The following is a 25,761-nucleotide window of genomic DNA, read 5'->3' as shown; positions in this document are numbered from 1 at the left end:
CGGTGCTGATGTTACAATTGAATATTTCTGGAGATAAAAGGATGGGCTCTGACCTATTGCTATAAGGCTACCCTTTGAGAGATGGACTTGGCAGAAGTTCTTCTGGTGCTGTTCATCGTTGTGGTGCTGATCGTCTCCTTATTGTCCAACTTGTTGGTGTTGATATGCTTCATCTACAGCTCCGACATCCGCAAGCAAGTGCCGGGCATATTTATAGTTAACTTGTCTTTCTGTAATCTGCTTATCACCGTTTTGAATATGCCAGCGACATTGTTGGGGATTGTCAAAAAACAGCAACCATTTGGTGATTGCATCTGTCAAACAGTTGGGTTTTTGGAAACATTTCTCACCACGAACACTATGTTGAGCATGGCAGCATTAAGCATAGACAAGTGGATTGCCGTGGTGTTCCCCTTAAGTTATGCCAGTAAGATGAGGTACAAGGACGCCGTGCTTATGATGAGCTACACTTGGGTCCATTCTCTCACTTTCCCCGTCGTCGCAGTTTTCTTTACCTGGGTCGGATTCAATAATATATACGCATCGTGTACTTTGCATCTGCAAGAAGAGATGGAGAGGAGACAGTTTACAGTGCTCACCATTGTCTTTCACGCCACCAGCTTTATGCTTTCCCTTGTAATATTGTGCTTTACATATCTGAAGGTTTTGAAGGTTGCACGCTTTCATTGCAGAAGAATAGACATTATCACCATGCAAACTTTGGTTTTACTGGTGGATATCCACCCCAGGTAATGCCATCTGTTTTTAGAAACTTGTTAAGTTTGTTGCAACAGGTTTTCTATGGTGTGGGTTCCATAACTATTGAGCACAATGCATTGCTAGTGCTAGGGCGTTACAGAATTAATTTCATGTGAATTAAACGTGTTTTGTTTGAAGTGAGCATAAATACCTATGTATTCTGTGGGCGGTTAACGGTCGTATGCAAACACATCAGTAATTCCTCATTGTGTCTGCAGTTGTTATCAAATAAGGTTTAAGAATCATAGAATCATATAATCTTACAGCACAGAAGGAGGCCATTCGGCCCAGCTCCCTGTGCCGGCTCTTTGAAAGAGCTATCTAATTAGTCCCACTCCCCTGCTCGCTCCCCCTAACCCTGCATTTTCCCCTTTAAGTATATATTCAATCCCCTTTTGAAAGTTACTATTGAATCCCACCAGCCTTGCAGACAGTGCATCCCAGTGCCAGAGCGGCGTCAGAGAGGCTACAAAGTCCTTACCATAACCTTTCCGACCCGAGAATTTACATTCACCCGTTCACTGTCTTATACCCCATTTTTATGTTATCAACATTATTTATACAGAGTGACAGAACAAGGTTTACTAGCAGTACATTGGCGCGCCTTGTTCCCGTTGTAGCTATGGCAGTATTTACTATCGTACTTTTGTTATTCAGAGTACTTTTTTTTCAAAAAGCAAGTACAACCAACCAGTGTTTGGAAGATGGAGGAGGGTATGCTGTAGAACAGAAAGCAGTTTTGAACCATCGAAAATATGAAGGATTAAGGACGTACCCCGGATTGTTCCGTGGGCAGTCATCTCTCCCAATACATGTTTATAAATACAACCATGCTGCATTGATGCAACAACGCTGTTGTGTTTAGACATGAAATTATTTGATTAAAATTTCTCGGTTTTATTATGTTTTATTTTTTCGTACTGACTGGATTTTTTTTACCAAATAAAATGAACTAAACGTAAGATTTACACAAGTGATTATTTTCATGGCTGGTAGGGTCTCGGAATTCACCACATAACTGTACCTCGTAACAGTATGACATTAAGTGCTGGTTTTCTTCTCATTTCAGTGTGAAACAGCGTTGCCTCGCGGAGCAAAAAAGTAGAAGACAGCGTGCAACCAAGAAGATCAGCATTTTTATAGGGTCCTTTATTGTCTGTTTTGCTCCTTATGTTATAACCAGGTAAAATACTTCAGACATTCAACGTTCTTGGCTTTCGATAGTTTGCCAAATAATTGAGATCGCCTTTATTTTTCTTATTAAGAACGAATAGGAAATAATACCGTTTAATTAAGGCTATTAAAACAACATCAGAAGATAATGATGCATTACTGAAAGAGCTCTTACAACATAAAGCATCCGCTTGGTTAGCTAGTCATGCTAGTTCTGGGGAGGGCGGGCATGGGGTGATTTACACAGAATGAAACAACACAGTCACAAGCTATATGCACGGCGGCTGCTCAAACCTGGGATCCCGTCGCCAGTACACGCGTCCAATCAATTAAAGCATATTCAAGTTAACGGCAATGATCGTTTTTTCCCAACGGTAGCTACATTTAGCTCATTGCTTATTTGGGGTGGATCTGTGCTGTTAAACAAACAACAGTAACCCATTGCCTATTTCTCATATTCACAAGAAACTCGGGCTTTCCTTCGAGTGCTAGCAACGAGCCATGAATATGAGCCGATTGTCCGCCTGGCTTTGGAGGGCGCATCCTTAAGTTGTGTCAATAACATTAAAAGCACCGAAACACCTGACAAAACAAATACCTCACTGCTGTAATGCAAAGATAAAGTACTGAACAGTTATTTGAATGCCTCACTTGCGCTTCGCCACTTTCCCATAAACATCTTAGGACCACAATTTATGATTAACCATCTCAATTATGTGCTGGTTGCGTCTTCGTGTGTTCTTCACTTGTTGACAATGATCAACAACGTTCAAACATGTAATGTGATCCAAACATGTTTGCATGTAACATTCCGTCTTTTGTTGCCTACCGATATGGCCATCGTGTGATTATATAGTGAACGTTATCTATTTTCTAGTTGTGGACCCAAGTAGCGAAATGTATAAATATGCATGTTCCACCGTGCCCCGTATGTGACCTGATTTTTTGATATTGGAACGGGTCCTGCATATGAGACACTCAACGTTACAGTTAAACAATAGCCCCTCATCTGACGATTGTCCTAAATAATAAATTGGATAGAGATGGGCTAATGTGGCACCATTACATATCGACAAGCAGTTCCCATCTTTTAAAAGCCATTTAAAGAGGGAAGCCTGGAAATAACCTCCTGGGGCACTTATCCAAGGCCTATGATTTCTGAGTCTATTTTTAACAAACCGTCTGGAGTGTTGAAAGTATTCTCCAGGAAAAGCTCACTGAAAAATCAAGTCCCTGAAAGTCCTTTAGCAAAGTAAACATTATCTCCATGCGGTATTTTACTTTTAATTGACAGAGTTGTTTCCCAATTGGAACGATTGAGCCATTAGACTGTTTCTAATCAGATTGAGATGGCGAGGCTGGATGACAATTTTACACTCTGCAGTGATCTGAAAATGTTACTAACAATAAACCGCCCATCTCGCGGTTATTATTGCAATATGAACCAGACTTCCCTCCCTTCCTGCAGAGTGTTCTGGTTTTCCGCAGTGGGAAGCTCCACCACGTGATTCGGATAAGAACTACGAGCTTCACCCTGACTGTGACTTGAGATTCAGAAGCTGATTTCCTGGGATCCGTCAAATCCAATCAAAAATGTGTGAAGTATTCATTAGGCCATATTGTTGTCACTTGGCACTTTTGACTTTGTCTCGCCAGACTGACAGCGATTCTTAGGAAGTAAAATGTGACAGAAGACTAGTATAGCTAGCAGAAAATAGAAACAGAAAATGCCAGAAAACTCAGCAGGTCAGGCGACATTTGTGGAGAGAACAGCTAGTTTATAGTTTCTGCTTTGGGCGCAATCGGCAATCCAGGCACAAATTGCGTTCAAAGTTGCACTAGTTTTCTGACTTGATTTTTTTGCTCAAGTTTCCACTCAAGCTCATTTGTATATTACTGAATGTAAAATCTTCCATGAACCAGTGCAATCCGGCAGCGTTTTCTTGCATTAAATAATATTCCTTGATATATTTAAGAATGGTAACCTGGTGCTGTTTTATTAATACAACTGAAAGTAGGTTTATCACAAAAACTAAGCATTTTTAATGAGTGTATAGTCCACCAGCTGATTTGAAATAACTAAAAATGACTTCAAAAACTGTACAGAACGATTTATTAGTTTAATTGGTGTACAGTAGTCAGTTTTAGTAGATTAAATATTTTGAATATTTCAAAGCTTTTACAAGCTGCCTATTAGTGCCCTTGCGCCTAAAAAGTTTAGTTTTAAGAGTCGCCTGGACAGGCCACAAACGAACGCAATTAGTGGAACATCGCAATAGTGATTAATTCCATCAGGGTGTGTGGCCAGTTTTGTGGGTGGGGCTAGATTCTAGCACAATGTTTTTTTCAGTGATTATTTGTACAAACAAATTTGAGGCATTCAGCGTATGTATGGGGATGGAGCCTAAACATCGTCCCTCTCCGCCCGCTGGAGCCGCGCATGCGCACCCGATGATGTGGCTGTGCATGTTCACCGGAGGTTCCAGCCACGCATGTACCTAACTGCAGGGCTGCGGCCTGAACCATGTTTCCTCACTTTGGAAAAAGGTCAGGAGATCGGACGGGGAGAGGACAGGGGATGGAGGCGGGGAGAGGAGAGGAGTTTGGGGGTGGAGAAGGTCAGAAGCTAGAGGGGGGGAGAAGGTCATGAACTCGGCGGGGTGGGGAAGAGCACGGAGAGAACAATGGGAATGAGTGAAGAACGGGATCCAGGTCAAAAGGGGAGGGGGATGAGAGTGAGATCGTTATTCAGCTGGGAAGACGGATCACCTTCTCCACCCTCTGTTAGACGTGGATGTCATTCTTCCAACCCCACCTTCACCCGTTTTACACCCGAAGCACATTCTCCTTCACCTCCCCGCAAACCTGGATCATGCTCTTGACCATGAATGGCAGTGAGGTGATTTCTCGGAAAGCGTTTGCAGCAAGTGACATCATTGGACTGGACGAAATCCGGAAGTCATGACTCCGTCACTATTCACTTCGTACCCAATAAACCCACACACAATGCCCCATCAGTCACCGCAGCTCTCACCCAAAGTGTTTAGTTGGACGCAGTGATTGGGGCCGGTTTCGATTCACCCGTGATGTCATCCTATGCCTGAGCTGGGCCATTCGATGGTGTAATTCTCAGTGCATGCTAAAAATCTACGGTTCTGCTTGTGATGTCACTTGCAATGGCGTCACCCTCACCTGTACTCGTTGAATGAAATGCGCCTCAATAAACCAACCTTGCAGCTCAAATTATGTAAAATACACACTGCTGTGGATTTCACTCAGCAAATCAGGCAGCATTTATGGAAAGAGAAACAGTTCTGATGAAAGGTCATCGACCTGAAACGTTAACTCTGTTTATCTCTCCACAGATGCTGCCTGACCTGCTGAGCATTTCCAGCATTCTATGTTATATTACTCAATTGATGATTGGGAGGAGGTTGACAGGGCAGGCTACACGTGGCCGTGTGAGAGTTATCTTGCTTTTCTAGGTGACCCTCTGCATTAACAGGTAGATGCTACTGTCATGGCTGCATTGGAGCAGCCTGCTTGTTGACAATGACTGGATCAAATTACACACTGCAGAGACTTTGGTACCTTAGCGCCTCCCGTTAGCACCCCTGGGGCACGGATGACTTTATGCCTGGGCATGGCGTCGCTACCAACTCCTGCTAAATTCAGCGGGAGTTTCGCGGCGGTGCCAACTGGTCCATTGCATCTTAGAATGCGGAGTCCATGCCGCGAACTGGCAGCCCAGCACTCCTCCTGTGTGCCAGGCTGCTGGCATGCCAATCCGCTCCCGAGTGGTCCAGGTAGGGTCCTGCAGTGTTGTGGGCTTGGGCCCTCCCCTTTAATGAGGGGAAGAGCTCTTCCATGTGGCAGTGCTACATGGGCCAGTGCATAGCGCTGCAGAAGTTACTGCCCCGATATTCGTGACTAGCACTCTTAGAAGGAAGTGGGACGCTCCACCTCCCTCTTGGGGCGCTAATACAGAATTTTGCGGTCACTGGCGCTAATTAGCAACGGGCGCTAAAGTTAGCAACCAGGCGATGTTAGTGACCCAAAATGGTCGATACCGAATTCTTCCCCCTTTGAATTACTGTCCAGCAGGCAAGGTCAAATTACACATTCCAGACAAGCAGTTGGGTGTGTCGTATCCTCCAAGGGGACCAATCAGAAATCAGGTCCAACCCACTCGTGGTGCAAATAAACACAGCCATGTTTTTTTTAGACCAGCAGGAAAGATTGCAGAAACTCAATTTGAGCTGGCTTTAATTTGCGCTTGACATTCCACGATCTTTTGTGCTAGTTTGGCGGATTTCGAGCGAATTGCACTGAAAACTCCAGAGCAACCTAACGGAAAGTGCATTTTCAGAATGCATAAATAGTTCACGTTCCCTAAACAAACATCTATAGCCATAAAGGTTCTTTGCACTTCGCGATACAATGTGAAAACTCTGATGTTGATTTGGTGAAGCCGAATTGCTTCGCCAAGTCAACGGCACCCTCCGTTGTTTTGAACTTTTGCCAATAGTACACCAGAGGTGCAATTGAAACAGAGAAAATCGCGGGGTGGCATTTCGGTTCAGACTTGGATGTGTGCAATTCATTCACAGCATGGGGCCAACAGCCTTGAAAATAATAGAAAAAGCAATAGTCCATTAAATATTTACAAGTAACATTTGCTGAATAATATTGTCCAGACACGAAAACCCCCATATAGCATATTTGGTGTACTGTGCGGATGTCGCTAAAATGAGGTGATATACCGCCAGCTTTTCTTCAAACTGAGTTGTTTTAATTACACAATGTCGGTTAGTCAATGCTGACAATGGTGTGACAGGACTACTGTGAAAAGACATCCTGTGTTAAGAGTGGGTTCAATCTAAAAGACGTAGGGGAAACGTTAGCATGGACTGGGGTCCAGGGAGCAAGAAACACGATGGGCTGCGGTGCGGAGCCATACTTAATAACCCACGTGTCCAAGGTGGTAACTCTCGTCCAACTCCGAGCTGTAAATACTTGATCCATGTCACGTCATTCTAACGTGTACAATGTGAAACACACGGAAAGGACACAGGGGCAAAGAGCCGTGCAGTTTGCTTCGGTACCGAGCGGGCCAGAAACAAATGGAACACGAGGAGCTTAGGAGGAGCCAGCCAACAGATGCGAAGCTAAAGTGCAATCTCGAGTACCCACTCAGCACGATAAAACACATTTATAGAGTAACATTGAGCAGCAAGCAAGTTTTACATCCCAATATGTTATTTCGGAAGCAGGTCGTGTTAAAACGATTCAAATAGATGAACGCATTTACTTATCTATAGGGAGGAGGGGTTGTTCTGTGTGGGGCCGATGGAATTAAAGGTGAAACTCGGTCCTCCAGCTGAGAAGACCATATGGAGATGAAGTAGGGTGGGAGGAAGGTGATGTGGAGTATACACACCAATATTGACGAGTTGGGCCGAATGGCCTGTTTCTGTGCTGAAAATTCTATATAATGGGAAGCCGGTCGCCCCGCTGCTGTTTTGATTGCATGTCGACTACAGGACTATTAATGGAGCCGGTATGATTTTTCTCCCCCCACACACAGGTTGATAGAGCTGCTTCCCTTTGTGACCATAAACTACTACTGGGGAGTTCTGAGTAAGTGCCTCGCCTACAGCAAAGCTGCTTCGGACCCTTTCGTCTATTCGCTGCTGCGTCAACAGTACAAGAAAGTCCTGGTCAACATAGTCAACCGGTTACTTAAAAGGGATTTGTATCCCTCCTCCGGACACAACAGCTCCTTGGATACCGAGAACGATTACTGCCTGCAGAGAACCTGAGGGGCACCTTGAGCCGTTCAGTGACCCCTTTCACCAATTGTAAGTCAAAGTTCTGCCAATCGGAAGCACGTGAGACTACATGCACTTTCTGATCATTCCAATGTTATGAGGAAAACTATAAGCGCCAAAGGCAAATGTCTTTTTATGATATTAAATATTTTATTGAAAGAATGTATTATGGTCAGAGTTTTCGTCTTTTTCCGTAAATATTTGTATTTTCGCAGTTTTGTGCAAATAATTATTAAGCTTGAGTATTTGTATATTGGGGAGGGGGTGTCAGTTGAAATGATCTGTTTACACTGTGTCACTTAAACTTTGTTAAGGCTTTCTATAGATCAGTTACAGAATGAATTCATTAACCTGTCTAAGTCCTGCGCCAAAAGTTAAAGCATTCATGATCCTGTTTAAAACACAAACGATAAAACAAAAAGGAACGTTGTCCAAGATCAAGGCAACTCCACCAAGCATTCCAGTTGAATGTCCACAATGTACGCTCAAAGTCGTTGGTTTAGACTAGATTTCAGGGCGGGGGGAAACCGTTGTGAGATTAATACTGAACGTGTCTACGGTGTTTACATTCTATGTGAGCTTCGCGACTGATAAACGAAGCAACAATAAAAGTTTCATGAGACCACTTTGTGTGTCGAACAGAATTTTATTTAAACACGAGTCTCGTTTGAGGAAATAAATCGAAAACAAACAAATTACGGCATGTGAATAAGATTATAGTTATTACCGCCGTTTAACTCTATACATTTCACGCAATGGTTTAAGGGCAGTCTGTGTGTGAGTCCGGGGTTTACAATTACCGAATGCCAACATTTCCATCGAGACTAGCTGGTGTTTCTCTCTTGTAATTTCACGATTGTAATTGTACATCCACGTGGCAATACGGTAATATGATATTCCGCCGTATTTCTTATAAAACATGCGCACTGCCTTTCAGATCCTATTTGGCAACGGTGCACACATATAATTCAAGCCTGCCGTCTAGTGCCATTATCAGAGAGCAGTGCACACAAACGGAGCGAAATGAATCCGGTCCCGTTTGTTCTGCACGTCCTTCTTATTGCAATAGTACATTGCGCTCCGCGGTGTGAGCCCGGCGATCAAGTACTAGGTAAGAAAGAGCAACAACTGTGTACATGTCTAATTTAACGCCGCATTCCGGGACTTAGTAACTGGCCACCGAACGAGCTTCACTATACCTTTTTACTCCAGTCACAATACCGGGTGCTTGTTTAACATTGACGGTGTATTTATATAACTTTATGTTTTGACTCTCATCTTTCGATGCTTTTGAAAGAATTGCTCGCTAGACGTTGCCCTGCGATCTCAGACAAGAACTGATACTGCTTCTATCAATCAGACAGCCCTGTCTGCAAAACAGATGTACTCCCTGGGGGGTTATACGTAAATACAAACATGTGTAACGACCAAAGTTAGAAAGTACAATGTGGCGATTCGTTATGTGACATGCAACTTTTCTTTGAAGGAAAAAAATGTTAATGCGAGGAGTTTGCAAATAAATTTTCAAGATAAAAAAAGTTTACCAAGTTGGATTGCCCGTGCCATCGTGGCGATTTTGCAGCGCAGTTGTCGCATCACCGGAATAACTTTAAGTAACTCTTAGCTTTAACTTTGGTCGAAAAAAAATCTTATTTGTAATTTTTAAAGCGCACAATTTCTAGGTGAGTTAGAGGACCAGGTGTCCTCATACCAGAGGTCAGAGTTTCGTCGCCACTGAGGTTATCTGCAACAAACACGGATCGCTGTTATATTCGTACCCACATCTCGCAGGCACAGTTCCAGATACATGTGGGGAAAGTAGAACAGGGAACCCGCCCCGTGTTTGTTTGCACCAGATGCTCGTGGGCTGCTGGAGAAATTAGTTGAAGTCTCTGAGAGACCGTCCGTCCTCCGGCAGCACTAAATCCCGACAGCTTGAGAGTGTCTTCAGCGTTCAGTGGTTTCCAATCAAATGAGAATGACTGAACTCACTACCTGATATCTATGCTAAAGACTGAAGACTTATTTCACTTCCAGATTACATTTGAGTGTCACGGTGGAATAACCCATTATGGAAATAGCTAAGGGAATGTTATTTCTGAATTAGTTACATACAAACTAAAGTTGCACTATACTCTGGGTGCCAATAAATATTTATATCGGGTCCAGTGCAGATTCCCTATTTCACTTTTCAGCAGATGATGGTTTTTCAAAGATCGAGAGCGGATTTATAAAACAGATGAAGACAAAACGAGACGAGCAGATGGCACTTCGACATGTTCTTTTCCATGTTCTGGTTTGGTCTCTGAAGACTTTAGTTCGAAAATTCCATCCATGGTTAACAACTTTGTCTTTTACTAGATTCCCCTATGGTAAATTATTCAAGATTAAACAAAGGCTGACATAGTCTCTGCTGCCACCTAGTGTCTCTAGTGTAAAATTGTCAGGACTTGCTGTTGAGTAACATTCCTGTGAGGCCCTGAAAAAAAGACTGGATGCTGGAAATCTGAAATAAAAACAGAAAATGCTGGAAATACTCAGCAGGTCAGGCAGCATCTGTGGAGTGAGAGAAACAGAGTTAACGTTTGAGGTGGATGGCCTTTCGTTAGCACATTGACGTTTTCAATTCTACTAGTGGATCTCTTGTGGGGTTGCTCATGGTAAGTCAGTGGCCCTATGGGCCTGGGATTTCTGCAGTGGTTCTTGGGTGCGAGATCAGCAGAATCCCCTGACAAACGATGTTAAGTCATAGAGTAGAGTTATACAGCACAGAAAGAGGACCTTCGGCCCATCATGTCCGCGCCGGCCATCAAGCCCTGTCTATTCTAATCCCATTAACAGCCAAGAACAGGTGTTTGCATCGCTTTTCCAGGATTCAGCCAATGTGCCAGTGGAGTTAATGGCAGGAGAATCCTGCAGAAATTCAGAACCATGCTGTTTCATAAGGAAAGCAGTGATTATACCCTATCTATAATACACGGTGTATTATTTTGCTGCCGAGGTGAGACCATGCCCTTTTAAGGCCACGGGTCTAATTGCTGTAATTAGGGACATTCTGAGGTCAATTAGAGGCTAACTCCCCAATGTCAGAAAAAGCAGCAAGAAATGATTGGCTTCTTTCCTCTTTTCTAAGATTATGTTGTTTTGAAACAAAGTTTGACACTTTAAAGTATGAGGTCTGAAGTGAGAGAAATTCCAAACTTTAATATTCCTGGGTAGATAACAGAATAAAAAAAGGTACAGTTAGGAAAAGATTGAGAGAGACAAGAACTTTCACAAATTTGAGGTCCTGGGAAGGAATGAACTACAGTAGGAAACAATGCAATACGTTTTGACTTGAATATAATCAAAATGTAGGGAGGAGGAATAGCACACAAAATGGTGCCTTTTGTAGTTCAGAGTGAATAACAGGAACATTAACTACATAGTCAAGAAAAGTTGCAATAGAGAGAGAGAAAGTGGAGACTAGATGTGAGAGAGGGGCACCTATCTGACAACAAGCTTTTTCTTGGAAACCATCTAAGAGTACAAGAGAGATGGTAGAATAGCTTCCCCAGATGTGGAGGCATTACTCAAGTCTTGGACAGACTTGGGTTTTATAGAGATAAGAGTTGTTAAGTTGATTAAAAAATTCTTTGGCATGAAAGAGCAAATTGAGCTTCTTGGAGTCAACTTTAGCAATGGAGGAAATACAGGATTTTCATTTACAGTCAGAGCATATAGTGAGGCCAAGAGTGTTGATAGATGTAGAACCTTCAAAGGTAAGAAATGGTGCATGTTGGCTAGATTTATGGGAGATATGAGAAACAAAATATTCATCAAGGAAACATGGTGCCAATTCCAACCAAATGATGAATCTTATAATTTTTGGCGTTTTTTTATATTTAAGTGGGAGATGTTATTGCTAGGAATCAAACCCCCTCTCCCATTTTGGGATGCCAGTGTCTGTATCACATACCTTCAGGTAAGTTCTAATATAACCAGGTGGAGAGCAACATTCTCCATTATCCAAACAACATGCCTTAAACCAAACCACCTCAAACCTACTTCAGTGTGAACTATCTGTTTCTCGCACCATACATGTTTGTACTTTAGTGCCAGATTACATTGAATTATAGGCACCTGTAACATCAATAATAGGCTGTGGCCCCAAGCTCACCTAAAAATCAGGTTGACAGTAAGGCCTTGACAGACAGCAAATTGTATTTCAAACAACTTTTCATGGGCTTGGTTTATATACCAGTAAATCCCATCTCTCTGTAATTAAAAGTCCTGCACACAGTAAACATTACACTTTAAATCTGAATGTCATACCTTAAACCAGTTATGTTACATGTTAACAATTGACTTAAATATCCTGAATCTTCTCAGTTCACTGTGCGGATTTGCTGAAATATCTAGTAAGCTAAGAGAAAGTAACAGTGCCAGGAGCAAGGAATCTCTATCTAAATAAATAATTTTTTGCAACAAACTGAGGCAATCATATTGCCCAAATATTTTTTAAAGTGGTTTCAATGGCTGTCTGACTTGAGTATTTCCTCATTTAAATAATACTTACAACATGGTAAAGCTATAAAGCATAATAATTCTGAATAAACATACATATAAGGTTAATCATGTATGTTAGAAATTCCTCTACAAAGTTTCCCCCTCTCTGTGACCTGAGGCTTCAGTTCTGCTACATTCACAGTTTACATTGAATACCTGCCTGAATGAAGAGGCTCAACCATGTGGAAGACTCCCAGAATGCACCGATGTCACTGTGCAGATTGACATTGCTAGACTACAACTCTCAGAATCCACCTTCTACCAAGTCTAATATTGGACAAGGAATGGCTTACAAACAGGATGTGGAGATGCCGGTGTTGGACTGGGGTGGACAAATGTAAGAAGTCACACAACACCAGGTTATAGTCCAACAGTTTTATTTGAAATCACAAGCTTTCGGAGCGCTGCTCCTTCGTCAGGTGAAGTGGAGAGATGCCTAAAGACACAGCTTATATAGTCAGAGAATAATGCAAGATGATTACAGGTAATCTTTCTAACTGCCATTTATCACACCTCGGCAGAGAGATAATCACAGCAATCAAAGGTGTGAATGGTGTCCAAACAGGTCAGTCAGGAAAACATTACATCAAAGAACAATGAGGTGGGGTCACAAGGGGTCAAATGTTGCAGATGCTGGGGTCTGTATGAAAATCAAAAAACAGACAAAAAAACATTTTTTTTGCTGGAAATCACAGCAGGTCCGGCCGCATCTGTGTAAAGAGAACAAGCCAACGACGACTTGAGTCTGGGTGACCCTACATCAGGTGGGGTTACATGTAGCGTGACATGAACCCAAGATCCCAGTTGAGGCCATCCTCATAAGTGCGGAACTTGGCTATCAGTTTCTGCTCTACGATTTTGCATTGTCGTGTGTCTCAAAGGCCGCCTTGGAGAATGCTTACCCGAAGATCGGAGGCTGAATGTTCTTGACTGCTGAAGTGCTCCCTGACTGGGAGGGAACACTCCTGCCTGGCGATTGTTGCGCGGTGTCTGTTCATCCGTTGTCACAGTGTCTGCATGGTCTCGCCGATGTACCATGCTCCGGGGCATCCTTTCCTGCAACGTATGAGGTAGACAACGTTGGCTGAGTCACATGAGTATGTACCATGTACCTGGTGGGTGGTGTCCTCACGTGTGATGATGGTATCTGTGTTGATGATCTGGCATGTCTTGCAGAGGTTGTCGTGGCAGGGTTGTGTGGTGTCGTGGTCACTGTTCTCCAGAAAGCTGGGTAATTTGCTGCGAACGATGGTCTGTTTGAGGTTAGGCGGCTGTTTGAAGGTGAGTAGTGGAGGTGTGGGGATGGCCTTAGCGAGGTGTTCGTCATCATCGATGACATGTTGAAGGCTGCGAAGAACATGACGTAGTTTCTCCGCTCCAGGGAAGTACTGGATGACGAAGGGTACTCTATTGATTGTGTCCCGTGTTTGTCTTCTGAGGAGGTCTATCTGATTTTTTGCTGTGGCCCGTCAGAACTGTCGATTGACGAGTCGAGTGTCATATCCTGTTCTTACGAGGGCATCTTTCAGCATCTGTAGGTGTCCATCGCGTTCCTCCTCATCTGAGCAGATCCTGTGTATTCGCAGGGCTTGTCCATAGGGGATGGCTTCTTTAACGTGGTTAGGGTGGAAGCTGGAGAAGTGGAGCATCCTGAGGTTGTCCGTGGGCTTGCAGTAGAGTGAAGTGCTGAGGTGTCCGTCTTTGATGGAGATTCGTGTGTCCAAGAATGAAACCGATTCTGAGGTGTAGTCCATGGTGAGTTTGATGGTGGGATGGAACTTGTTGATGTTATCGTGTAGTCTTTGATTGCTGTGATTATCTCTCTGCCGAGGTGTGATAAATGGCAGTTAGAAAGATTACCTGTAATCATCTGGCATTATTCTCTGACTATATAAGCTGTGTCTTTATGCATCTCTCCACTTCACCTGACGAAGGAGCAGCGGTCCGAAAGCTTGTGAGTTCAAATAAAACTGTTGGACTATAACCTGGTGTTGTGTGACTTCTTATGTTTTTACAAACAGGAAGTTGAGGCATGCTCTATAAGTAACTAATTTTGCAGTAAAACCTAAAATAGATTCCAGTGCTCTAAAGGCACAATCCAATTTTCTGAATGGACAAACAAAAATGTTTTTTTCTAGATACAAACTTCTTGAAAATAGCTGACACCAAAGTTCAATGCATCTCACTGTTAAACAGATAGGCCTCTACTTTGCTCTAGATACATGGATTTAATATAAAAATTATGTGGCCTGTTGTGCCGCCCCTTTTATGCTCTTATTCCTGGCCCCTCCTATTGTGCTCTACTCCTCAGTCATCCCTCTGCTGTACTCTATTCCAGCACATGCAATTTGTCACAACCACACAGCAGTCTCCAGACTACATTGAACAATTTCATGGGAGGTCAGCCAGTATATATTATTAGCAAAATGAATAATTGAGGGCACAAAAGTACTTTTGTATCCCGATTAAAGTTTTAATGCAAAGCACAATTTCCTTCTTTTGTATTTTCCTTGTATTTTCAGCCAAATTTTCTTTTTCCGGTGTCCACATGGCTGCAAATATACCATAACATATTTTGGAAACAATAAAAGTGTTATTAGCTTTTGTGATGTATTTCCAGTTGTTTGCATGAAGGAATTTACTAATTTAATGTTAAATCTTAATATTTATATACTGTCATTCTCAATGTAATAGCCTTTTTTCTTCTTCTCCCTTTTGTTTTTATTTATCTTTATTCACTCACACAGGCTTATGCTACTGTCATTTCTTTGCTGCACTTTCTTCTGTTTCCCTTCTTGTTTCTGTTTTGATTTGATTTTCTTGTTCTTCATCTGGAACATACAAACATACAAAATTGACGGGCAGGAAAAGACCAGCTGGTCCATCAAGCCGGCCTCACACCATGGTAGCCGAAGGATCATGACTAAACACTTCCACAAAGATGGCCATCCCTACACCTTCTAATGCATTAATGGAGCACATTTTTTGCTTGTCAACTATGCTATTCTATAACTTTGGCAGCAGTCAACTATTTAAATTGTGCCATTCTAAATGCCACAGAAAGACAACCTGTTACAACACTAACATCTCTTTATAGGTGAAGACACTGGCATGTTATTGAGAGACTAATAATTATACACTATTCAGATTTTGCTCTCATGGGTCAGGAGAGTCCTTTGACTGAGTTGCAGCTTGTCATATGCTCCAACTAATTTATTAAGTAAACTATAAAGAACTTTTATTTTTCTCTCTGGAGGCCTTTAGCGTTACTTTTAAATTAAACAAGGACACAAACATTGGAAATTGATACAGTTTACATTATAAAAGTGGTAGAAAGAATGATACAAAGTTACAGCACCACCACAAGACTTTGATTACATCACATACTGTGAAGCTGAAGACTATTACATCCTACAACAAACTCTTAGAGAACAGTGTCCTATGCAACTACATCATCAAACTATTTGTCCGAGCTGCTGGAGGTAAATTACCTGCCCTTCAATAGTAATTCAGTAATCTGTTAATAAATCATCATTCATCCCAGTAAGAAATTAGTACAATATATTTTGTAAATGCAATCCAGAATAGTAAAAGGAAAAAGAAAGACATGCATTTATATTGTGCCTTTCACAACCTCAGAATGTCCCAAGGTGCTTTACAACCAATGAAGTACTGTTTATTTTGAAGTGTAGTCACTGTTGTAATGTAGGAAACACAGCAGCCACTTTGCGCACAGCAAGCTCCCACAAATAGCAATGTGATAATGACCATATAATTTGTTTTTAGTGATGTTGATTGAGGGATAAATATTGACCAGGACACTGGGGAGAACTCCCCTGCTCTTCCTCAAAATAGCACCATGGGATCTTATACATGCACCTGAAAGGGCAGACGGAGCCTCAGTTTAATGTCTCATCCGAAAGACGACACCTCTGATAATATAGCACTCCCTCAGTACTGCACTGCAGTGTCAGCCTAGATTTTCTGTTTTAAATCTCTGAGTGGGACTATGAACCCACAAATTTCTGACTCAGGTAAGAGTGCTACCAACTGAGCCACAGCTGACTCCTAGTGCTGATGGACATAACACAATTCTGACAAAATGTCATATGGCTTTTATTTTGACATTTGGGAGTATTATTTGATTGAAGAATGTTCTGGCTGAAAAGAGAAAGAAGGTAATGCTGTCAGTATAAATAAATTGTTTTGTTTGACTTCAGTGAGTCATGAGACCCTAGTGTAAAATAGGGTGCTGTTCAAAAGAGACAATTTATGAATCTCAGCTGCTGAAAACTAGAATGAATGAACAAGTGGACTTCACACTGGAATAGCAGACTGAGAGCTGATTAATGTTGTATTACACAAAACCTGCTGGTATAAACAAGGCGCATTAAATAATGTCATCTTAGTCTAGCTCATTGGGTGTTCTGGTTTCCTCCAAAACTAAGAACACTACTAGACATGTTCAGGCATATATCTCATGAATTACTTACATATCTGCATATGTGCAAAGATTGATGAAGCCAAGGTGCTTATATGTATAGCTAGGATAACCGAGCTGATACACGTTGATTGTTTTAACAGCCTGAGGAGATGGACTCTCTGGTAGCTAGGTATAATTGGTATTTGTAATGCATGTCATGATACATATTGAAATATGAGGTATTGTGTCAGCTCTAGGTGTTAGACTGCAACTGATCACGTTACTGTATCACTGGGCTAGCACCTTGGGTTAGTATCACAGAGAGAAATCAGCTTGATTTGGTAATAGTATATTGAGTTTTTCACACTATATTTCTTCTGCTACTCACAAACGCAGAACAAAAATCCTAATCTAACAAAGACATAAAGCACATGGTGATAGGCAAGTGAATTAGTTCATTGTTATTACAACCTTGATGGTTCAAAGTCCCTTTTTGTACTTAAACATATGAATGATCAAATAATTTGGATTAAACAAAGTGGGAATTTAATACAAAAAAAAAAGAATAATCAGATCATTTGAGTTAAGCAGCTTTGACTTAAAAGGAGTGGGTTGTTTTCCAGTGCAGCATGCAATGGATAATTCATTGTAAGTGTTTCTCACAAGTAGCACTTTTTAAATTCCAAATGAGGAGTGTGAAACGTTAACATGGATTAATGCTGGGCAATTAGCTTATGTTTTCTGAATAATTAATCGGTGACCACTAATATTACAACCTAAAAATCTAGCAAAAGCTGGCTAATAGCTTCATAAAAGCTGACACAGCTCCCAAAAGACTCTCTTTGCTCTCTCTCTCTCATTACCATCCATTTCCCTATTCATTGCCATCCATTTTCCCCCTTTCCTCTCCACTTAATTTCCCCCTTCCCTTTCCTCTTGCTATTCTTCCAAATCCTTTCCCTCTCCCCTCAGCTCCGCTCCGAGTGCTGTTGCTAGTAGAAGTGAGTGCAGCCACTGTATACTATGGGTGCAAATTCTTGTTGTAAGGATTCCGACCTATAGTGTGCTGTAGCCAGGATCACTGCCATTAGCAACAAGACTTTCATAGGAGCAGCACTGAGGGGAGAAGGTCCACACTGATCTTTGCCAGCAAATGTTGACATAGAGACCAGGGCCCCAAAACACTAATGTCAGTTTGAAACACTGATTGTTGGCATATATGAAGGGAGCAGCCAAGCCCATAAATATAGGATGTTCAGTAATATGGCTTTTCATTGTAGCAATCTTTTCTTCCCTGTAAAAAAAAGTATACATATATGCGCACACACCCACAGACATCCATACACACATATAATGAATTTTCCTCAAGATGAATGTCAGAGATGTTAGTACGATATGTTAGGATGGCATTCTGTCAATGTTCATCCATGGGTATCAGGAAGCAGCTGTGGGATTTCATGGTGCAGGGACTGATGTGATAGCTATATGGTATAAAAGCTTGTGCTGACACCAATTTGAAGAATTATCTAAATTATTTTTAGGTTAACTGAATAAAACAGTAATTATGTTAGTGGAAACTGTTAAGAAGCATGAGCCCCAGCGTGGGTCACTCTGGAAATAAATGCAAATAAGGCTTAGGATATAAGAAAACAATATATTGTTTTGTTTGGCCACTTGCAAATTTTATAATTACAATGTGAAATAAAGCTTCTTTATAAATGTAAAATAGTACCATCAATGATAGTAATTAAAGTCAAACACATACATGCCTTTTCCAAGTACCATCATTGGGGGTCAGCAATCTAGTCTTCCTTACAAAGCACCTGGATCTATTTGGTCTTCTTCAGAAGCAGCACCTTCTGAGCCTCTGAGGTAATCATTTGCCTTTCCCGTCAGTCACCACCTGCATATCAGTCGTACCATAAGGTTTTCATACTGGAATCCCTGGACCCGAGGGGATCCTGGGGGTCTGCAAGATCATTAGATTTCTGTATTTGTTCACTTATTAGTGCATTATTTCTGTTGCTACATATGGTGCAATCTGGTTATAATGATTGATTTGGACAGCCCCCAAGTGATCGCCATAACTGAATGATCACCAAATCAGAAGGTGACAATCCCATGATGTCTTGTGGGACAGCTGTTAACTGAAACTGAGACTGAGCACTGGCAATTTAAACAGCCAATCAATACGCAGCTGATACTGCTGAATCTGTTACAGAGAGCACAAAAAAAAGAACCAGTTGTGAATGTGTTAGAGATACGCAACCGGTCTGTCAGCATCTGTAAAGAGAAAAGGCAGGTTTATGTTTTGAGTGTAGACCATTTCAACTGGAAACTGAAAGAAAAGGGAGCTCCTTAATAGAACTGAACAAAATTGGGGCGGGGGTGTTGGGGAGGGGGTGGTGGAGGAAAACAGGTTAAAGTATACTCAGAAATGCTGAGGCTGTCGTAGAGAAGAGCTAATAGTTTGAATGGTCTGCAAACAGGTTTTTTGAAAAGTTGGAAAGTGGTGAAAACTTATGGGTGCTATAGGAAGATCATCTCAATAAGGCAATGAAAATCCATTAGAAGAACAAAAGGGCATGAAAATAGCTCAGTAAGGTGGGGAAAAGGATATGGGAAAGAAACAAATGAAGTGAAAGGAGATGGGCATAATAGGAAAGATAGTGGGGAAACTAAAAAGATAAAAACTGTACATACTGGAAATCTGAAATATAAACAGAAACTGGTGGAAACATTCAGCAGACCCACTAGCACTCACAGAGAGCAGTCCAGTGCAACTGTCATTGCTTTTCACAAGAAGGTGCATTTCCCCACATGGCAAAGTGCAACCCTCCACACAACAAATAAGTGAGTAAAGCATTGGTGTGAGTCAGAATGGATAATGTCCACTCTGAGCTCTGAAGATACCAGGCAGTTTGGAGGTCTTTCCTCAAATCTTATATGATTCTCCTATTTCCTCCCACAAGCTGAGCTTCCGACCCCATATCCTCTCCAACACAAAGATTACCTGCTTCTACTTCTGAAATATCGCCACTTCTTCAGCCCAATCTGTGGCTGAAACACTTATCCGTGCCTTGTCAACTTCTGACTCTGTTCACCTGGCCGGCATCCCATCCTCCATAAACTTCAGCACACCCAAACCTCTGCTGCCAGTCGCCTATTCTGCTCACCACTACTTGGCTCCCACTCCCTCAGAGCTTCAAATTTTAAATTATCATCCTCATGTTTAAATCCCTTCATGGCCTTGCCCTCCCTATCTCTGTAACCTTCTCCAGCTCTACAACCTTCCGCATCCTCTTCATTGCTCCAACTCTGGCCTCTTGTATGTCCCCACTCCCTTCACCCTAACATTGGTGGCTGTGCCTTCAGATGTCTCGCCCTACAGTCTGTAATTTCCTCCCTCTCTTCCTTTGAGACCCTCCTTTAAGCCCCTCTTTTCACCCCTCCTAATATCTCCATCTTTGGCTTGGCCTCCATTTTTGTCTCATTAATCTTCCGTGACGCACCTTGGAAATGTTTTTCTACGTTAGAGGTGCTTTTTAAATGCAAATTGTTGTTGTTGTTGCATGCATCAAGAAATAACCTTCAGTTAATAAACACCCCATTCTAAGGCCCCACAAAAGGCAATCATTCAAACCTGCAAGAGCATTCTCTATAATATTCCCAAACCGGTGAAATCCCAGGATCCGTCATTATTTTATCTGAGCTATCAAAAATCAAGTTGCTTCCACAGTCTCTAAATTGTCAGACTGCTTGTCCGACATCCAGTTCTGGATGAGCAGTAATTTTCTCCAATTAAATATTGGGAAGACCGAAGCCATTGTTTTCGGTCCCTGCCACAAACCCCGTTCCCTAACCACTGACTCCATCCCTCTCCCTAACATCTGACTGAGGCTGAACCACACTGCTCGCAAACTTGGTGTCATATTTGACCCTGAAATGAGCTTCCGACCACATATCCACTGCATAACTAAGTCAGCCTATTTCCACCTCCGTAACATTGCCCGTCTCCACCCTTGCCTCAGCTCATCCGCTGCTGAAACCCTCATCAATGCCTTTGTTACCTCTAGACTTGACTATTCCAACACACTCCTGGCTGGCCGCCCACATTCTACTCTACGTAAACTTGAGCTGATCCAAAACTCGGCTGCTTGTGTCCTAATTCACACCAAGTCCCATTCGCCCATCACCCCGTGCTCGCTGACCTTCATTGGCTCCCCGTTAAGCAACGCCTCGATTTCAAAATTCTCATCCTTGTTTTCAAATCCTTCCATGGCCTTGCCCCTCCCTATCTCTGTAATCTCCTTCAGCCCCACAACCCCCCCGAGATATCTGTGCTCCTCTAATTCTGCCCTCTTGGGCATCCCTGATTATAATCGCTCAACCATTGGTGGCCGTGCCTTCTGTTGCCTCAGCCCTAAGCTCTGGAATTCCCTGCCTAAACCTCTCTGCCTCTCTACCTCTCTTTCCTCCTTTAAGTTGCTCCTTAAAACCTACCTCTTTGACCAAGCTTTCTGTCACCTGCCCTAATTTCTCCTTATGTGGCTCCATGTCAAATTTTTTGTCTTTTAATACTCCTGTGAAGCACCTTGGGACGTGTTACTACGTTAAAGGTGCTTTATAAATGCAAGTTGTTGTTATTGTTGTGTACACTACTATACTGATAACTCCAATGTGCTACTATGTTCCCCTGCAAGTACTGTGCAACAAAACTATACAGTGATTTCACTAAAACTGTACAGTGACTTCACTAAATACAAATATCTATATTAAATTAAACTAAAAACAAAGTAAAATTGATATTTAGGGATGAAAAAAGTGCACTTAGTCTATCCAGTTCATTGTTTTAGACCTAAATTAACAATTTCACACTTTTTCCTACCCCAGATTTCCTATCCCTCAACTTGATACCAAATTAAAGTTTGCAATTTTCCCCATTCCGACCTATATCACTGAATCTCCTGTGCCTGGACTTTCAATTTAATTGTTGAATGAATGGCCTGCACAGCAGATCAACTATTATGCTAACATAATGAGCTGCTTGATTGCAATTAATCAATTCTCATCCCCACAATGCTTTATTAAATTCCAGGTCCAAATAGTGATTAGGTCATTTTGGAATTAATATCAGACTGTTCTAGTTATCACTGTACTACAACCTTCCTCGTCTCTCCAACAGTGTTATTATTTCTTTCCATCATCTGTCCTTTAGATAAGACACAAAAACAAAGCAACATTTTGGGATACAATACTTACTTACATTTGTATGACAGGAAAAGAGTATAATGGGATGTCTAATTTGGTTATTCATTTGATGGCCTCCTGAGATGCCGAGTGGAGAAATGAGGTGCCTCCCACAACAGATCTTAGTGGGCAGGTTGATGTGATGTGTTCCATGGTCTGGGGCTCATGGTCTCAGTCGCACTTCGGGTCATCCCTCATCTTCCACTTGTGGAACAGGTGGCTGTATCGTCCATGCCCTGTGTGGATTTGGTTGAGCGCTGTCCACTGTTTGAGGGAGGTCGAAGCCAGGGACCTCTGCTATTGGGTCAGTGATGAGGTGTTGGTTCTTTATGTTGCATGCATCCCATGATTCCTTCAATCTGGATAGTGGGTTGATACCAGGTGCATGAATATAGGCTCCTGTTTCCCAGAATGGCAGGCCCGATTTTAGGCGCTTTCGAGGTGGGATTTTCAAGTCTTCGTGAATGGGAAGGTTGATGTTGCTAATGATTTTTTCCATCTCGGGGAGCACAATGGTGTCATGGCAAATGGCAGCAGGGCAATGGGATACAATATATGAGTAATTTGAGACATGATGTGGTAAGTGTAACATGACTGGAAGGAACAGGTGACTTTGGACCTATGGTTTCCAAGACTCTCCACCACTGGGGTTTTATTCGTGTCATGTCTGGGTCTGTTGTAGATTAATTGATAGAGATTGATTGCTATGCTATATCAACAACTCCATTATTGTCATATCATGTGCCTACCAGGATGGTAGAAGGCGAGCTAAATGGAACGTGTTTTTTTCATGCAGCAATTCCTATGTTCCCAAGGCTCTTACTGCCTGTTCCAGATGTTAAGGTGGACATATAGGCCGCGATTTTGCCGGTGCTCTGAGAGGCGGGTCAGAGGTTAAAGTCCTATTGATTGACGGCGGGTCCCGAACCCGCCATCAACCCACCTCCAAACAGCCTTCCCAAGTGTCAGGTCTCCGATTTGTGAATGGACCCGACACCTAGCGCCGGGAAATGGATTAAAGGCAATTACCTGCCTATTAACAGGTACCTGTCAGTAGTGTTTAGCCTATTTTTCAATTTTCCCACTTCTGGGTCGGGTTTCCCAACATCCGGACAACACACCAGGTAAATGTTGGCGTGTTGTGAGTCTGGTGTAATGTTTGTGAAAAGATGACAGCTGCAGAAGTGGTGTGAAGGATGCAATGTTGCACATGGTGAGTTTCAGAGCAAAGAAAATGTTGGTTACTGCATTTTTAAAACATATACAGATATCTTTAGCTTACAAGTTTTTAAATCCAACTATATGTCCAGTGTCATCTCATTGGCAGAACCTCTCTCACCAGTGACAGATCGCTTCTGTCATCTCACCTGCAGCTGCCATCTATTCCAGCATATGGAGGGAGTCATTGGAGAGCCTGGGTGCAAGAGTTCACTTTTGTGCAGTGATTGTCAGCGTTTTCAGCACCTCAATGCTGTCAAACACTGAAAAATCAACTGTCAAAATAAAATTGTGCATGGTCCCTTTAAGGAAACTGGCAGATGATGTGTCATCAAATGACGTCATCAGACTGCTTCCTGTTAATTATCCGCAAGGTGGGCTTAACAAGGTCAGTCAAGGGAAAATCGCGTCTGTGGAGTGGAGGCAGCTGGGGGCGGGACAAGAACCCAGAAACCAGCTGACCGCACCCATCCAGACACCAAATGCAAAATCGCGGCCTAAAGTTCCAATCGTACTATTTAAAAAGGAGCAGGGAGTTCTCCCACTGTCCAGGCCAACATTCCTACCATAAACAATATCACCAAATGTAGTTTAACTGGTCATTTACCTCACTGCTGTTTGTGGGACCTTGTGTGAAAATTGGCTGTATTTAACTACATAACAGGTCTTTAAAAGTAATTCATTGATTGTGAAGTGCTTTGAGACATTTATGAGAGACATGATAAGGGGCTATACAACAACAAGTTTTTTGTTTAAAGGGGCAAACAAGAGTTCAGCTGTCAAGTAAAATTGGTAATTTGGCTACCATTTGTCACTACATTACACATTTAGGGAATTCAGAATAAAATAAATCACTTTTTGGTGGGTTTTTATTATTCTAGGTAGAGCTGCTGGTTGTGTCAGGGCTGGTCAGCTCCACATTTTAATCTGTGGCAATAATTTAACACAGCCATTGCTAACCTGCCTACACAAGAACTAGTGGGATCAGAAATGGACATTTATCTCAAGTAGCCCATCTTTTTTCACAAACCTATTCACATTCTCTCCAGATTCCTTTTCTCTCCAGAAATTCATCCATTGCCTCTTAAATCCATTAATAATGTTTAGTTTTATGGTCTCTCCTGGCAACTTTTTCCACATGCCTATTACACCTTGTGTAAAAAAATCTACTAGACTTCCCTATTTATTCCTAACCTCCTGATTTTTAACTAGTGTCCCTGGTAGGTTATTTTTCCCTATAGTGAGCAATATGCATAATTTTGTCAATTCCTTTTATCTGTTATATATTAAATTCGATACATGGGGCGCTTGTTTGATTGAAAACTCATTATAAGTGCCTATTACTCCCGTAAGTGGTGTTGTGATTGGCCTTTTCAATGTTAAAGATGTTACTTTGTAGTGAGAGTATATTAGGCTGAGATCACGCAACCTACCCACCAGCTTCCCACAAATTACTCAAAATTTGCTTCAGTTGCCATTTTTTTCACAGAATATTTTAAATCCAAAATAAGGATTTCAACAAAATAAAAAAAATACATATTTCACAATAACATGATTAAATTGAATTGTCTTTTGTGTCTTTTAATGTTTTTAATAAAGTTTTTACTTGAAGGCCTAATCTTCTCTCAAATGGAAATGGATTTGATATTTTTTGGCCAGGGCTGCGACCCTGTGGGCTGAATTTGAACTCTGAGCAAGGACAGAGCACCTAATTTCTCAGAATGCTTCAGTACCGTTTAGTCAGCAATACTGATGGGATACTTTTCTTTAACTTCTATTACTTTCTGCCTAGTAATTCTTCTTCAAATAATTTTGAAAAGCAGAAAGATAAATGTCAAAAGTTTTACTGAGATAAAATTTTTATTGAATGAATTTGAGAGTCCTCTGATTACACGTCTGTTATAGTTTAAAAAGTGTATTAATCTGAGAGAGAGAGCGAGTCAGCGAGAAAGATTGAATGTGTCTTTCTTCATTTACCAGTTTAATTTTGATGCCAACTAATTATCTTCAGGGGGAGAGTGGATGGAGGGTTAATGATGAGGTGAGTGACAGTGAAGCAAGGGGAAGAGGAGGATATAAAGATTAGGTAGGTAGTTCAAAGAAGCTACTGATAGGACAGAGGGGAATGGGTGATGGGAGAAGTATGAGTAATAGGGGGGGGGATGGGAGGGAACCTTAAGGATCACATTTTCCCTGCAACCACCTTGCCAAAAACAGTGTAGCAGATGAGGACAGAGAGAGAAGCAAAAAGAGTTAAGGAGCAAGAAGTAAAAATAGAGAGACAGAAACAGAACAAGAGAGACATAGAAAAATAGCAGCATAAAGACATCAGAGACAGGTAAGAGAGTGATCATATTCTCTGACTTGTGATGTGAAATTTCACGGGAGACTGACGAGTAACAATAAGAACTAATTAGGCCAGCTTGAAGTTTCTTCTTTCTGCCTGTTTTCCCCTTTACCCTGAAGGAGGTGATTCCTTGCTATGGTTGCATGGCCCTCTGATACCTTCCCCAAATGATCATTCTTCATATGCAAGCCCAGAAAGTAAGACCTCGATTT

The 25,761-nt window shown here is 41.9% G+C and overlaps 2 protein-coding genes across 2 annotated transcripts in view; both read left to right on the top strand.

Moving 5' to 3' along the window:
- Positions 1–81: 81 nt before the first annotated feature.
- LOC147122917 (G protein-coupled receptor 26-like) lies at positions 82–7,754 on the top strand. Its single transcript, XM_085962191.1, has 3 exons — positions 82–749; positions 1,829–1,942; positions 7,520–7,754. The coding sequence occupies exons 1-3, from the start codon at positions 82–84 to the stop codon at positions 7,752–7,754; spliced, it is 1,017 nt and encodes a 338-aa protein (XP_085818317.1).
- A 1,023-nt stretch (positions 7,755–8,777) lies between these two features.
- cpz (carboxypeptidase Z) overlaps positions 8,778–25,761 on the top strand; it is a 45,693-nt gene continuing 28,709 nt past the window's right edge. Inside the window, exon 1 of the mRNA XM_085962182.1 lies at positions 8,778–8,874. Coding sequence (XP_085818308.1) covers positions 8,787–8,874 — 88 coding nt within the window. The 5' untranslated portion in view covers positions 8,778–8,786. The remainder of the gene's footprint in view (positions 8,875–25,761) is intronic.

The sequence above is a fragment of the Somniosus microcephalus genome, chromosome 2, assembly GCF_052327205.1.
Source record: "Somniosus microcephalus isolate GS21.2 chromosome 2, FLI_Smic_1.0, whole genome shotgun sequence".
Lineage (NCBI taxonomy): Eukaryota > Metazoa > Chordata > Chondrichthyes > Squaliformes > Somniosidae > Somniosus > Somniosus microcephalus.
This window is presented reverse-complemented; position numbering and strand designations above follow the sequence as displayed.